This window comes from Microtus oregoni, unplaced genomic scaffold, assembly GCF_018167655.1.
Source record: "Microtus oregoni isolate MIOR12 unplaced genomic scaffold, Mior012 000006F_ref0000085, whole genome shotgun sequence".
NCBI classification, from domain to species: Eukaryota; Metazoa; Chordata; class Mammalia; order Rodentia; family Cricetidae; genus Microtus; species Microtus oregoni.
The window spans coordinates 44,345,001-44,359,680 of NW_024543065.1; the positions used below are offsets into that span (position 1 = coordinate 44,345,001).

General features: G+C 42.8%; 1 protein-coding gene across 1 annotated transcript in view; it reads left to right on the forward strand.

Annotated features, from left to right (window-relative positions):
• The window catches only part of LOC121449844 (olfactory receptor 2G3-like), a 966-nt gene extending 912 nt beyond the window's left edge, over positions 1–54 (forward strand). Inside the window, exon 1 of the mRNA XM_041654515.1 lies at positions 1–54. This exon is cut by the window's left edge and continues 912 nt beyond it. Within this exon, the coding sequence (XP_041510449.1) occupies positions 1–54 (54 nt within the window).
• Positions 55–14,680: the final 14,626 nt, after the last annotated feature.

The window sequence follows — 14,680 nt, forward strand, 5'->3', positions numbered from 1 at the left end:
GCAGCCCAGTATGTCCTGGCTCGGCTTCGGGGAGTGTGTACTGGCTTGCACTAAACCACTTGGGTGAGGAACAAAGGTTTCATTCAGTTCTGATCCATTCAAATTCTGTGGGGACAGCTTTCTTTTTATTTTACATTTTTGAGAGAAGGTCTCAGTAGGTAGCCCTAGCTAGCCTGAAACTCATTAGGTAGACCAGGCTGGCCTCAAACTCACAGAGATCCACTTGTCTTTGTCTCCTGAGTGCTGGGATTAAACGGGTGTGCCACTACACAGAGATTTTTATTTAAACCTTTGTATGATATTTTATTGACCTTTTTGATAACTTCTCAGACTATGTTTCGATCATATCCATCATCTATTCCTCTCCCTAGCTCCTCCCAGATGCACCCCCACCTACTCCTAACTTAAGAAACAACACGCCCCAGCCCCTACCCACCAGTACAGTTTTCATTCATCAGTGTGGGGCTGCTTAATAGAGCATGGCCTACCTACTAGGGCTTTGTTTGCTTGTTTGTTTGTTTGTTTGTTGAGAAAGGATTTCTCTGTAGCCTTGGGGCCTGGCCTGGAACTAGCTTTCATAGACCAGGCTGGCCTCGAACTCACAGAGATCTGCTTCTTGCTAGGGCTTTGTGCATCCCAGGATCCCAAGCAAACACTCCCCTACATCTCCAGTCCTGCTAGCACTTTTAAATAAAGAAGTAGATGATAAATATTTTCAGAGTTGCTGTGGCTACTTCATTTCTCTTACTGTGAAGAGAGAAACTACAGATAAAGCCAGAAAGGAGCTTGGTGCTGTTGCATGCAGAACTATTAGTGGACCCTGCTCTGGATACTCCAAACTTGGTGCTGCATGCAGAACTACTAGTGGACCCTGCTCTGGATACTCCAAACTGCCTGTGCATTCCAAAGTCTGCAAGGAGAGGACTGGGAGGGTCTGGAGGGAGGAAAAAGAATGGGGAAAGCAATGTAATTCTCATTTTAAGTAAAATGCATAAAAAATTGGAAAGTTAAATAAAAGTATTTATTTTATGCACGTGTGTGTGCCTGGGTGTTAGTATGTGCACTGTGTACAGCCGAAAGATGCTGGATCCACTTGAACTGAAGTTTCAGATGATTGTGAGTACCACGTGGATGTGAGGATTCAAACTTGGGTCCTCTGTAAAAGCAAACAGTGCTCTTAACTACTGAGTCATCTCTCCAACCCTTATTTATTTATTTATTTATTTATTTATTTATTTATTTATTTACAAGCCAGGGTTTCTTTTTTCTTTTTTCCCCGTTTATTTATTTATTAAAGATTTCTGTCTCTTCCCCGCCACCTCCTCCCATCTCCCTCCCCCTCTCCCAATCAAGTTCCCCTCCCTTGTCAGCCCGTAGAGCTATCAGGGTTCCTTGCCCAGTGGGAAGTCCAAGGACCACCCACCTCATTCCAGGTCTAGTAAGGTGAGCATCCAAACTGCCTAGGCTCCCACAAAGCCAGTACGTGCAGTAGGATCAAAAACCCATTGCCATTGTTCTTGAGTTCTCAGTTGTCCTCATTGTCCGCAATGTTCAGCGAGTTCGGTTTTACCCCAGGTTTTTTCAGACCCAGGCCAGCTGGCCTTGGTGAGTTCCCGATAGAACATCCCCATTGTCTCAGTGTGTGGGTGCACCCCTCGCGGTCCTGAGTTCCATGCTCGTACTCTCTCTCCTTCTGCTCCTGATTTGGACCTTGAGATTTCTATCCGGTGCTCCAAATTGGGTCTCTGTCTCCTTTCATCACCTGATGAAGGTTAATATTCAGGAGGATGCCTATATGTTTTTCTTTGGGTTCTCCTTATTTAGCTTCTCTAGGATCACTAATTATAAGCTCAATGTCCTTTATTTATGGCTAGAAACCAAATATGAGTGAGTACATCCCATGTTCCTCTTTTTGGGTCTGGCTTACCTCACTCAGGATAGTGTTTTCTATTTCCATCCATTTGTATGCAAAATTCAAGAAGTCCTTGTTTTTTACTGCAGAGTAGTACTCTAATATGTATACATTCCATGCTTTCTTCATCCATTCTTCCACTGAAGGGCATCTAGGTTGTTTCCAGGTTCTAAGCCAGGGTTTCTCTATGTAACCCTGGCTGTCCTGGAACTGACTCTGTAGACCAGGCTGGTCTCAAACTCACAGAGATCCACCTGCCTCTGCTTCCCTAGTGCTGGGAATTAAAGGCATGCCCCACTACTGCTGGCTTCTTTTACTTTTTTAATTACTGGAAAATGTAAAAATAGTTTGAATATAACCATTTTTTTAAATGGCAGAAATTCTTTATTATGTAAATTTAGGCAAATTTACCTATATAAGCCCTATGACCCAGAAGTATATGTACCACAAGAGAACTGATAAGTGACTTATTATTACTTTATAAATAATACCAATCAAAATTTCCACTTCCTCCACTCCTCCCACTTCCCTCCTGCTCCTCCACACACCCTTTTCCCTCCCCTCTAGTCCTGAGACAGGGCAAGGTACCCAACCTTGTGGGAAGTCCAAGGCCCTCCCCCACTACACCCAGGCTTAGGAATGTGTGCATTCAAATAGAATAAAATCACAAAAAGCCAGTACATGCAGTAGAGACAAATCCCAGTGCCATTATTATTGGCTTCTCAGTCTGCCCCAATTGTCAGCCAAATTCAGAGGGTCCATTTTGATCCCATGCTCATTCAGTCCCAGTCCAGCTGGCTTTGGTGAGCTTCCATTAGCTCAGGCACATTGTCTCAGTGGGTGGACCAACCCCTCATGGTCCTGACTTCCTTACTCATATTCTCCCTCCTTCTGCTCTTCAACTGGACCTTGGGAGCTCAGTTCAGTACTCCCATGTGGGTCTCTGTCTCTATCTCCATCTGTTGCCAGATGAAGGTTCTATGGTAATATTCAAGATAGTCATCAGTCTGACTACAGAACAAAACCAGTTAAGGCACCCTCTCCTCCACTGCCCAGGGTCCTAGCTGGGGCCATCCCCGTGGACTCCTGGGAAACCTTCCGGAGCCAAGTCTCTAAAATGGCTCCCTTAATTAAGATATCTCCTTCCCTGCTCGCATATCTGTCCTTCTTCCATCTCACCCATCCCACTCCCCAAAGCTCTCCCCAACCCTCCCCCTTTCCCCTTTGCCTAATCCCATCCCCATCCCTAAGCTCCCAACTTTTGCCTGGCAGTCTTGTATACAAAGGATAAAGAAGCTGAGAGGGAAATCAGAGAAACATCACCTTTCATGATAGCCACAAATAGCATAAAGTATCTTGCAGTAACACTAACCAAGGAAGTGAAAGATCTATTTGACAAGAACTTTAAGTCTTTGAAGAAAGAAATTGAAGAGGATACCAAAAAATGGAAAGATCTCCCATGCTCTTGGATTAGTAGGATCAACATAGAAAAAATGGCAATCCTACCAAAGGCAATCTATAGATTCAATGCAATCCCTATCAAAATCCCAACAAAATTCCTCACAGACCTTGAGAGAACAATAATCAACTTTATATGGAAAAACAAAAAACCCAGGATAGCGAAAACAATCCTATACAATAAAGGAAATTCCAGAGGTATTACCATTACTGACATCAAACTTTATTACAGAGCTACAGTAATGAAAACAGCTTGGTATTGGCATAAAAACAGAGATGTTGACTAATGGAATTGAATCGAAGACTCAGTATTAATCCACAAACCTATGAACACCTGATTTTTGACAAAAAACCCAAAATTATAAAATGGAAGAAAGAAAGCATCTTTAACAAATGGTGCTGGCATAACTGGATGTCAACCTGTAGAAGAATGAAAATAGGTCCATATCTATCACCACGCACAAAACTCAAGTCCAAATGGATTAAAGACCTCAATATAAATCCGACCACACTGAACCTTATAGAAGAGAAGGTGGGAGATAGCCTGTAACACATGGGCATAGGAGACCACTTCTTACATATAACCCCAGTAGTACAGACAATAAGAGCAACAATGAATAAATGGGACCTCCTGAAACTGAGAAGCTTCTGTAAAACAAAGGACACAGTCATTAAGACAAAAAGGCAACCTGCTGAATTTGAGAAGATCTTTACCAACCCCACATCAGACAAAGGTCTCATCTTCATAACATATAAAGAACTCAAGAAACTAGACATTAAAATTCTCAATAACCCAGCTAAAAAATGGGATACTGAACTGAACAGAGAATTCTCAACAGAAGAGTTTCAAATGACCAAAAGATACTTAAGGACATGTTCAACTTTCTTAGTGATCAGGGAAATGCAAATCAAAACAACTTTGAGATACCATCTTACACCTGTCAGAATGGCTAAAATAAAATCACCAATGATAGCTTATGCTGGAGAGGATGTACAGTAAGAGGAACACTCATCCATTGCTGGTGGGAATGCAAACTTTGCAACCACTTTGAAAATCAGTGTGGCAGTTTCTCAGAAAATTGGAAGTCAACCTACCTCAGAATACAGCAATACCATTCTTGGGAATATACCCAAGAGATGCCCAATCATACCACAAAAACATTTGTTCAACTATGTTCATAGCAGTATTATTTGTAATAGCCAGGACCTGGAAACAACCGAGATGCCCCTCAATGGAAGAATGGATAAAGAAAGTGTGGCACATCTGCACATTAGAGTTCTACTCAGTGGTAAAAAGCGATGACATCTTGAATTTTGCATGCAAATGGATGGAAATAGAAAACACCATTCCTAAGTGAGATAACCCAGACCCAAAAATATGAATATGGTATGTACTCACTTATTAGTGGTTTCTAGCCATAAATAAACAAAAGACATTGAGCCTATAGTTTGCGATCCTAGAGAACCTAAGTATTAAGGTGAACCCAAAGCAAAACATATATAGATCCTCCTGGAAATTGGAAGCTATTTTTTTAACCAGCCCTGACATCAGGCAAAATATAAACTCAATAATCTCATTCTTAGATACCCAAATGTGATGGAGCAGGCTGTTATCCTGGCACTAGTAAAACAAAGAAAGACACTGAAAACTCATTGCTTACCACAATGGCTTTAATACAGATGTTCTCACTCAACCGTACCATATACTTTGATCATGGCCACCAGTGAAACCTTTTCTTTCTGCCGCCCACCCCAGTCTTTTGGCCCTCTGTGATATGTTTCTGTACCCTGATAAAAGGTTTCTCTATTGATGCAGCAAGCCAGATCAAACCGAATTAAAAAGTAAAAGACTATGTTTATTTTATTTTATTCTTTTTTTAAATTTTTTATTGAGAAAAAGAAAAAAAAGTTTCCGCCTCCTCCCAGCCTCCCATTTCCCTCCCTCTCCTCCCACCCTTCTCCTCCTCCCCCCAAACTCCTCTCCCCCTCCCTCTCCAGTCCAAAGAGCAGTCAGGGTTCCCTGCCCTGTGGAAAGTCCAAGGTCCGCCCCCCTCCGTCCATGTCTAGGAAGGTGAACATCCAAACTGGCTAGGCTCCCACAAAGCCTGAACATGAAGTAGGATCAAAACCCCGTGCCATTGTCCTTGGCTTCTCATCAGCCCTCATTGTCCGCCATGTTCAGAGAGTCCGGTTTTATCCCATGCTTTTTCAGTCCCAGTCCAGCTGGCCTTGGTGATCTCCCAATAGATCAGCTCCACTGTCTCAGTGGGTGGGTGCACCCCTCGAAAAGATGAACATGGGATGTACTCACTCATAATTGGTTTCTAGCCATAAATAAAGGCCACGGAGTCTATAATTGGTGATCCTAAAGAAGCTAAATAAGAAGGTGAACCCAAAGAAAAACATATAGTTATCCTCCTGGCTATGGGAAGTAGACAAAATTGCCGGGGAAAAAATTGGGATCTTGGGGGTGGGGTGGGATGGGGGTAAGGAAAGATGGGGAGAGAAAAGTGAGAAGGGGAGGATGGAGGGAACTTGGGGAAACAGGATGATTGGGATAAAGGAAGGTTAGATAGGGGAGCAGGGAAGCACAAATCTTAGTTAAGGGATCCACCTTAGGGTTGGCAAGAGACTTGAACCTAGAGTGGCTCCCAGGAGCCCAAGGCGATGTCCCTAGTTAGTTCCTTGGGCAGCTGAGGATAGGGAACCTGAAATGACCCTATCCTATAGCAATACTGACGAATATCTTGCATATCACCATAGAACCTTCAACTGGTGATGGATGGAGATAGAGACAGAGACCCACACTGGAGCACCAGACTGAGTTCCCAAGGTCCCAATGAGGAGCAGAAGGAGGGAGAACATGAGCAAAAGACTATGTTTATTTGGCGAATGCCTTCTGGGTGACCCTCCAGGCCCCAGAGATCGGGACAGGGAAAGGGGGCAGGAGAAAAATCACATGGCCGGTCTAAACGAGGGGCTTACGTACCCTTTAAGAGTGGGAGAGGGGTGATGGCATGTTCTCCACAAGTTGGATTTATGCCTAAGTATCGCATACTTTTCGATGGGGCCTGGAGCAGCTGGCAGCTTTGTATGTCCGGGAGTCGCAGACCACGGAACTGAACTTTTTTGGTGGTTTTTCTGAGAGGGTGGGGTTTGCAGAGAGGAATGGCTGGATCAAGCAGGGGTGAGCTGGAGATTCCAGCTGAACACTCTGTATTTCTCTGACCTTAAAACAAGACTAGAAATGCTTTGATTTTTCCCCTCCATTTAAATAAAATGTTTGGCTATAGGTATGTTATAAATCTTTTACTGTCTTGACACATCTTTCTATTCTCAGTTTCCCAGGACTTCTATCATAAAGGAGTGTTGGTTTTAAAAAAAAGTTTAACTTTTAGTTATGTGTATATGTGTGTCTGGTGTGGATATGTGCATGTGCGTGCTGGTGTTCACAGAATACAGAGAAGGGCAGATCTCCTGGCTCTGCAGTTACAGGCTGTTGTGAACTGCCAGATACCGATGCTGAGAGCTGAACTCAGGTCCTCTGCAAGCACAGTCCAGGGTCTTACCCACTGAGCCATCTCTCCAGACTCTAATCTTATTTTGTAGAAAGCCATATGTACTTCTTGTGCCTGTCACAGCCTTAGTTATTTTTTTAAAATTTATTTATTTATTAAAGATTTCTGTCTCTTCCCCGCCACCGCCTCCCATTTTCCTCCCCCTCCCCCGATCAAGTCCCCCTCCCGCGTCAGCCCAAAGAGCAATCAGGATTACCTGCCCTGTGGGAAGTCCAAGGACCACCCACCTCATTCCAGGTCTAGTAAGGTAGCATCCAAACTGCCTAGGCTCCCACAAAGCCAGTACTTGCAGTAGGATCAAAAACCCATTGCCATTGTTCTTGAGTTCTCAGTAGTCCTCATTGTCCGCTATGTTCAGCTAGTCCGGTTTTACCCCAGGCTTTTTCAGACCCAGGCCAGCTGGCCTTGGTGAGTTCCCGATAGAACATCCCCATTGTCTCAGTGTGTGGGTGCACCCCTCGCGGTCCTGAGTTCCTTGCTCATGATCTCTCTCCTTCTGCTCCTGATTTGGACCTTGAGATCTCTTATGTATACTATCATATCATCTGCAAATAACGAAAGTTTAACTTCTTCCTTTCCAATACCAATCCTCTTGATCCCCTTATGTTGTCTTATTGCTATTGCTAGAACTTCAAGCACTATATTGAAGAGGTATGGAGAGAGTGGACAGCCTTGTCTTGTTTCTGATTTTAGTGGGATGGCTTTGAGTTTTTCTCCGTTTAATTTAATGTTAGCTGACGGCTTGCTATAAATAGCTTTTATTATATTTAGGTATGACCCTTGTATCCCTAATCTCTCCAAGACCTTTATCATAAAGGGGTGCTGAATTTTGTCAAATGCTTTTTCAGCATCTACTGAAATGATCATATGGTTATTTTCTTTCAGTTTATTTATATGATGGATTACATTGATTGATTTGCTTATGTTCAACCAGCCCTGCATCTATGGGATAAAGCCTACTTGATCATAATGGATAATTTTTCTAATGTGTTCTTGGATTCGGTTTGCCAGTATTTTATTGAGAATTTTTGCATTGATATTCATGAGTGAGATAGGCCTGTAATTCTCTTTCTTAGTTGGGTCTTTGTGTGGTTTTGGTATCAGGGTAACTGTAGCTTCATAAAAGAAATTTGGCAATGCCTCTTCTGTTTCTATATTGTGGAATACATTAAGGAGTATAGGTATTAGGTCTTCTTGGACGTTCTGGTAGAATTCCGCATTGAAACCATCTGGTCTTGGGCTTTTTTTGATAGGGAGATTTTTGATAACAGTTTCTAGTTCTTCGTGACTAACAGGTCTATTTAGATCGTTCACCTGGTCTTGGTTTAACTTTGGTATATGGTACTTATCTAAAAATATATCCATTTCTATTGCATTTTCCAGTTTTGTGGCATACAGGCTTTTGTAGTAAGATCTAATGATTCTCTAAATTTCCCCTGTGTCTGTGGTTATGTCTCCCTTTTCATTTCTGATCTTATTCATTTGCGTATTCTCTCTCTGTTGTTTAATTAGTTTGGATAGGGGTTTGTCGATCTTGTTGATTTTCTCCAAGAACCAACTTTTTGTTTCATTGATTCTTTGGACTGTTTCTGTGTTTCTATTTTGTTGATTTCAGCCCTCAGTTTGATTATTTCCAGTCTTCTATTCATCCTGGGCACGTCTGCTTCTTTTTTTTCTAAAGCTTTCAGGTGTGCTGTTAAGTCCCCAATGTATGCTTTCTCTGTTTTCTTTAAGTGGGCACTTAGTGCTATGAACTTTCCTCTTAACACTGCTTTCATTGTGTCCCACAGGTTTGAGTATGTTTTCTCTTTATTTTTTTATTAAGTTCAAGGAAGACTTTAATTTCTTTCTTAGTTTCTTCCTTGACCCAGGTGTGGTTCAGTAGCTGACTGTTCAGTTTTCATGAGTTTGTCGGCTTTCTGCGGGTAGCATTGTTGTTGCCTTCTAACTTTAATCCTTGGTGATCTGATAAGACACAGGTGGACACTGGTATTTTTTTGTATATGTGGAGGTTTCCTTTGTTTCCGAGTATGTGGTCAATTTTCGAGAAGGTTCCATGGGCTGCAGAGAAGAAGGTATATTCTTTCCTATTTGGGTAGAGTGTTCTATAGATGTCTGTTAAGTCCATTTGCTTCATTACCTCCAGTAGTTATCTTACTTCTCTATTAGGTTTCTGTCTGATTGACCTGTCCATTGGAGAGAGAGTTGTATTGAAGTTTCCTACTACTAGTGTGTGTGGTTTGATGTCTGCCTTGAGTTCTAGTAATATTTCTTTTACATAAGTGGGTGCTTTTATATTAGGGGCGTAGATATTCAGGATTGAGACGTCATCCTGATGAACTGTTCCTGTTATGAGTATAAAGTTTCCATCTCGATCTCTTCTGATTGATTTTAGTTTGAAGTCAGTTTTGTTAGAAATTAGTATGGCCACACCTGCTCTTTTCTTAGGACCATTTGCTTGAAAAACCTTTTCCCAACCCTTTACTCTGAGTAGATGCCTGTCTTTGTGGTTGAGATGTGTTTCTTGCAAACAGCAGAAAATTGGATCCTGTTTTCGTATCCAATCTCTTAGCCTGTGCCTTTTTATAGGTGAATTGAGACCATTAATATTAAGTGATATTAATGACCAGTGGTTGTTTATTCCGGTTATTATTTTTTTTCATAGTAGAATTTGTGTGTCTCCCTTCTTTGAGTTGTGCTGGTGAAGGGTCGCTAGATGCCTGAGTTATTGTAGGCAGTGTTGGCAATGTTGGATTCCTTGGGTTGCGATTTTCCTTCTATTACTTTCTGTAGGGCTGGATTTGTGGCTACGTATTGTTTTAATTTGTTCTTATCCTGGAATGTCTTGTTTTCTCCATTGATAGTGAACAATACCTTGGCTGGGTATAGCAGTTTGGGTTTGCATCCATGCTGTCTTATCTTCTGCAGTACCTCTATCCAGGACTTTCTGGCTTTCATGGTTTCCATAGAGAAGTCAGGTGTAAGTCTGAACAGTTTACCTTTATAAGTTACTTGCCTTTTTTCCTTTGCAGCTCTCAATATTTTTTCTTTAACCTGTATATTTTGTGTTTTGATTATTATATGGCGAGGGGATGTTTTTCTTTGATCCGGTCTGTTTGGTGTTCTGTATGCTTCTTGAATATTCAAAGAAATATCTTTCGTTATGTTGGGAAAGTTTTCTTCCATAATTTTGTTAAAAATAATTTCTGGGCCTTTGAGCTGTGACTCTTCTCCTTCTTCTATTCCTATTATTTTAGGTTTGGTCTTTTTATTTTGTCCCATATTTCCTGAATGTTCTGTGTTGAGAATTTGTTGGCTTTGCTGTTTTCTTTGATCAGTGCATTTATTTTCTCTATGGTGTCCTCAGAATCTGAGATTCTTTCTTCTATCTCTTGTATTATATTGATTATGCTTGTTTCTGTGGGCTCTGCTCGTTGACCTAGATTTTCCATGTCCAGCTGGTCCTCAGTTTGTGTTTTCTTCCTTGCTTCCATTTCAGTTTTCAATTCTTGAACTGTTTCCATTACCTGTTTGATCGTTTTTTCTTGGTTTCCCAGGGTATCATGTACGTATTTACTCATTTCTTCAAACTTTTTGTTATACTTCTCATCCATTTCTATAAGGGCGTTTTTCACATGTTGTTTAAGGGACTCTATTGCTTTCATAAAGTCAATTTTTCCATTCTTCTGTGTTAGGGTGTTCAAATACTTCTGTTGTAAGATCATTCGCTTTTGGTGTTTTCATGTTGTTTTTCAGATTATTGGGTGAATTCTTGCCTTGGCGCCTGTCCATCTCTTCCTATTGATCCTATCTAATGGGTCTTTTAAAACCGGATCAGGTTTCTCTGCTGGCCGGGGGCTCCTCTTACAAAATGCCCTTGCTCTGTCTCCTGGCTTCTGCCGGGGGCCAAGATCCCTCTCACCCCTCAGAAGGGTGCTCAGTAACAGGACCAGGCTCCACCTTTGCCAGGGACCTCGCCAACCAAAGGCCTACCTCTTTGATTTAATTGTAGTGGGGCGATCTGCTCTTGGTGTTGCATGCTGGTCCCTGTTGCCTGCGTCTGCCGCCATGCCAGTCCCCGCTGTCTGCGTCGTCTGCCCCACAGCCTTAGTTTTTGATCCTGTGGTTCAACTTTTCCAGATCTAAACTCCACATTGTAGGGCAAAAGGAACAACTGGAGCAGCAAACCAACCAATCACTGGGAACCCTGACTCTGAACCCAGAGCCAGTGAAAGAAAACACACCCTGGATCTGAGACCTGGGCCAGGGAAAGAAACATCTTTATCCCTGAACCCAGGACTAAAGAAACATGCCCTGAATCTGAAACTATTGTCAAAGAAACCCAGTATTTCCCTAGAATCAGAACCATTGTGAGAAATAAGCCTTGGTCCTAAGATTAGAGTGAAAAAGCTGAAAAGGACCAGTGAAAGAAACAGAGTTTGGCCATGAAGTCAAAGCCATCTCTGGCCCTGACCAACTAAACTGGCACCTGTCTCCCGTGGGGCTACATGCCTTCTCCCCGACTCCACCTTCTTTCTCCCAGCATTCAGTTTAGTTTTCCCTGCCAAGCTCTATTCTGCCCTATCAAAGGCTAAAACAGCTTCTTTATTCATTAACCAATAAAAGCAGCACATACACAGAAGGACCTCCCATACCACCTGGCTTCCGGATAAGTCAGGATATCTCTGCAACTACACAGCTATAACACATTCCCCTATAGATATTACTACTGCTTGGATGTTTATGGGGTAAGCCAGTAGAAATGGATCATAAATCAAAGGTGTCAATAAACATGGGCATGCACTCTCTGTATATGTCACCTTTCCACTGCTGTAACAAACACCAAGACAATCAGATTATAATGAGGAAAGGTTATTTTGTTTCAGCTAACTGTTGCACAGGCTCTATCTTGTTGGGTACACCTTTGATTTATGATTTGTTTCTGCTGACTTACCCCATAATACAACACAGCAGAAATATATTCACTCTCTTGTTCTACAGGTATACTGGGAGCGCTCCCCAAAGGATGTATGTCTTCTGAGACTAAGCTCTTTAGATACAAGGTGACAGGGGACATTTTTTTGATCATATGTGGAGAACAACACAAAAGTCATTTCTCTGGGCTGTGGTCATAACTTACTGGGTAGACTGAGGAGTGTGCTCAAATGGTGCAGTTCCTATCTAGTATCCTCTACTGAGGGCCTGAGGGCATGTATCCGTGGCAGACCACCTGCCCAGAATCCACCAAGGAGGTGCTGGGAATATTGCTTAGAGAAAGATCATTTACCTAGAAGCCACCTGTGAGAGGCATGGGGCATGACTCATTGGTGTAATATTGCCTATAGTCTACCAGCGAGTGGCTGAGGGTATGGTTCAGCAATAGAGCATCCATCTAGATTCCCCTTTTGAGGTTCTGGGGCACATTTCAGCATTAAAACAAAGGAAGACAAAAAATAACGCGTGCTTAGCATGCACAATAGTCTGTGTTTAATCTTATCACCATCTGAAGAACAGATAAAGTAACACACACGTGTAAGCACTCATGCGTGCACATGCAGACACATACACACAGATGGAATTCTACAATCAATATTCAAATGAAAGAAATGAAAGGTTGGCATGTGCTACAACACAGATGAACCTTGAAAATATTCTGCTAAGGGGCAAAAGGGGGTGTAATCTGTGAACCAGTTTGCATGAAATATCCCCAACTGCCATATCTACGGAGACTCAAAACAGAGTAGTAGGGACAAGAGGTTTGGGGAACACCTACTCAGTGGTCACAATGTCTCTTTAGGGAGTGATGAGGTAGTTTTGATGGATCCACATCCTTGTGAATGTATGAAAGAACGTCATTTTTTTTTTTTACTTTAACTTGGGTGAATTGCAATGGTATATGGATTGTGTCTCCAAGAACCTGCGGAGATTAATGATACTCATGACATGGTGAGCAGGGTGGTCGCTGTGACCCATCTTGTCCCAGGCACTGCACTGATCTAAGCACTTTCATATGATTGGCTAGAAGCTGGAGTGATGGCTCGGTGATTCAGAATGTGCTCTTCCAAAGGATCTGAGTTTGAGTGCCAGTATCCACACCAGCATCCCCCAGGCAGTTGTAATTCCAGTTCCAGGGGATCCAAGACCTCTAGCCTCTGTAGGCACCTGCACCCTCCAAGATTAAAATACAACAAAATACTTAAAATGATTAACCAGTTAGATACATTCTCTAGCCCTATAAAATCTGTTCTACATGAATCTCATTTCATAGGAAGGCAAACAGAGGAGACTTTATCAGTACCACATGACAAGAGAATGGTGGTACCAGAATTTAAAATCACCAGGATTTGCTTCAACATGTCCCTCTGAAATTCTGTGCTTTGTGCCCACAGGTAAGCCTTTCCCAGAATGAAGGGCTGTGTTTGCTTTCCCATTGGGAGGTCTGTGCAAAACTTCCTCATTCATCTTCGTTCACTCATCAGCTGAAGGACACCTGTGAACCACGGGCTTCTCATACCTACAACTTAACTCAGTTTCCCTGGCATAGAAGGCATGGGATATAGAGGGTGTCCCATGACATGGTAAGACATGGAAGGATTGGCAGGAGAAATCTTTAGGAACATCACAGACCATCAAGGGGAGTGTGGATTTCTTGTGTGTAGCTAGAGGCAAGCACAATCCAGTAGGTCAGAGGGGAAAGCCAGGGAGGGAAAGTATGGCAAGGACACAGTCTCTGGGGAGAAGCAGGGGCTCGAGACTCTCCACCTCCCTCTTCTTCACATGGGGCAAGAGACACGTAATGAGTGTAATCCCCCAAGGGGAGAGTCTTCAGGGCTCTCATTTCTGTCCAGAGCCAAAGACTAAAAGCTTTGGTTTCTGGAAACCCAGTCAGACCTAGGAGCTCCTGGATCAAGGGAGTAGCTTAGTCACAATTTAGTTTCAGGCAGGCAGAAGCAGAAGGTGAGTGAGTTCTCCATGAAGGGCAAGGGGTCAGGCTGCAGGAAGAAGGCACATGGGCCCTGCTTGACTGGCAGATGCTGTAACGATCACTGGGAGCAGACCATCACTGTTTCTTTTCTTTCTTGGATGGTGATGCTGATGGAGGTGTTAATCATGATGATGAAGATTAAGATTATATCGGTATGGTGATGCTACTGTTGCTGATGCTGGTGGTTGTGGTGGTGGGATGATGGCGATAGTGATGATGGTGAAAGAGAGATTATAGTGTCACAGTGATGCTGACGATCAGGGTGACCATGATGTGGTCATGACAGGATGAGATGATGACCTAGATTATAATAACCTAGTGATGAGATGGTGATGACAGTGATGAGGAAGATTATAATGAGATGGTGGTTGTCGTGGTAGTGATGATGATGGTGGAGGCGACAAAACGGTACGGATGACCATGCTGACGGTGACAGGGACTATGGTGGTGATGCTGAGGCCTTCGTGATGGTGATAAAGACAACATTGGTAGCGATGACGGGGTGATGTTGATGGTGGTGGAGGAATACTCTGATAGTGCTGGTGGTCGTGGAGGTGACGACGGTTGCTGGCTGCCGTGGGAGATTTTGAATCTCAAGACTCGTACACAGCCTCAGTTAATCTCACTGGCATTTTAGGAGTAGAAAGGATTATCATCATAAGTTTACAGGTAAGGGACAGAGAAGTCAAGCCATTCTCACAGCTACTAAATGGTAGAGTTTGGATTCAGGTTTCTATGCTGCCCTTG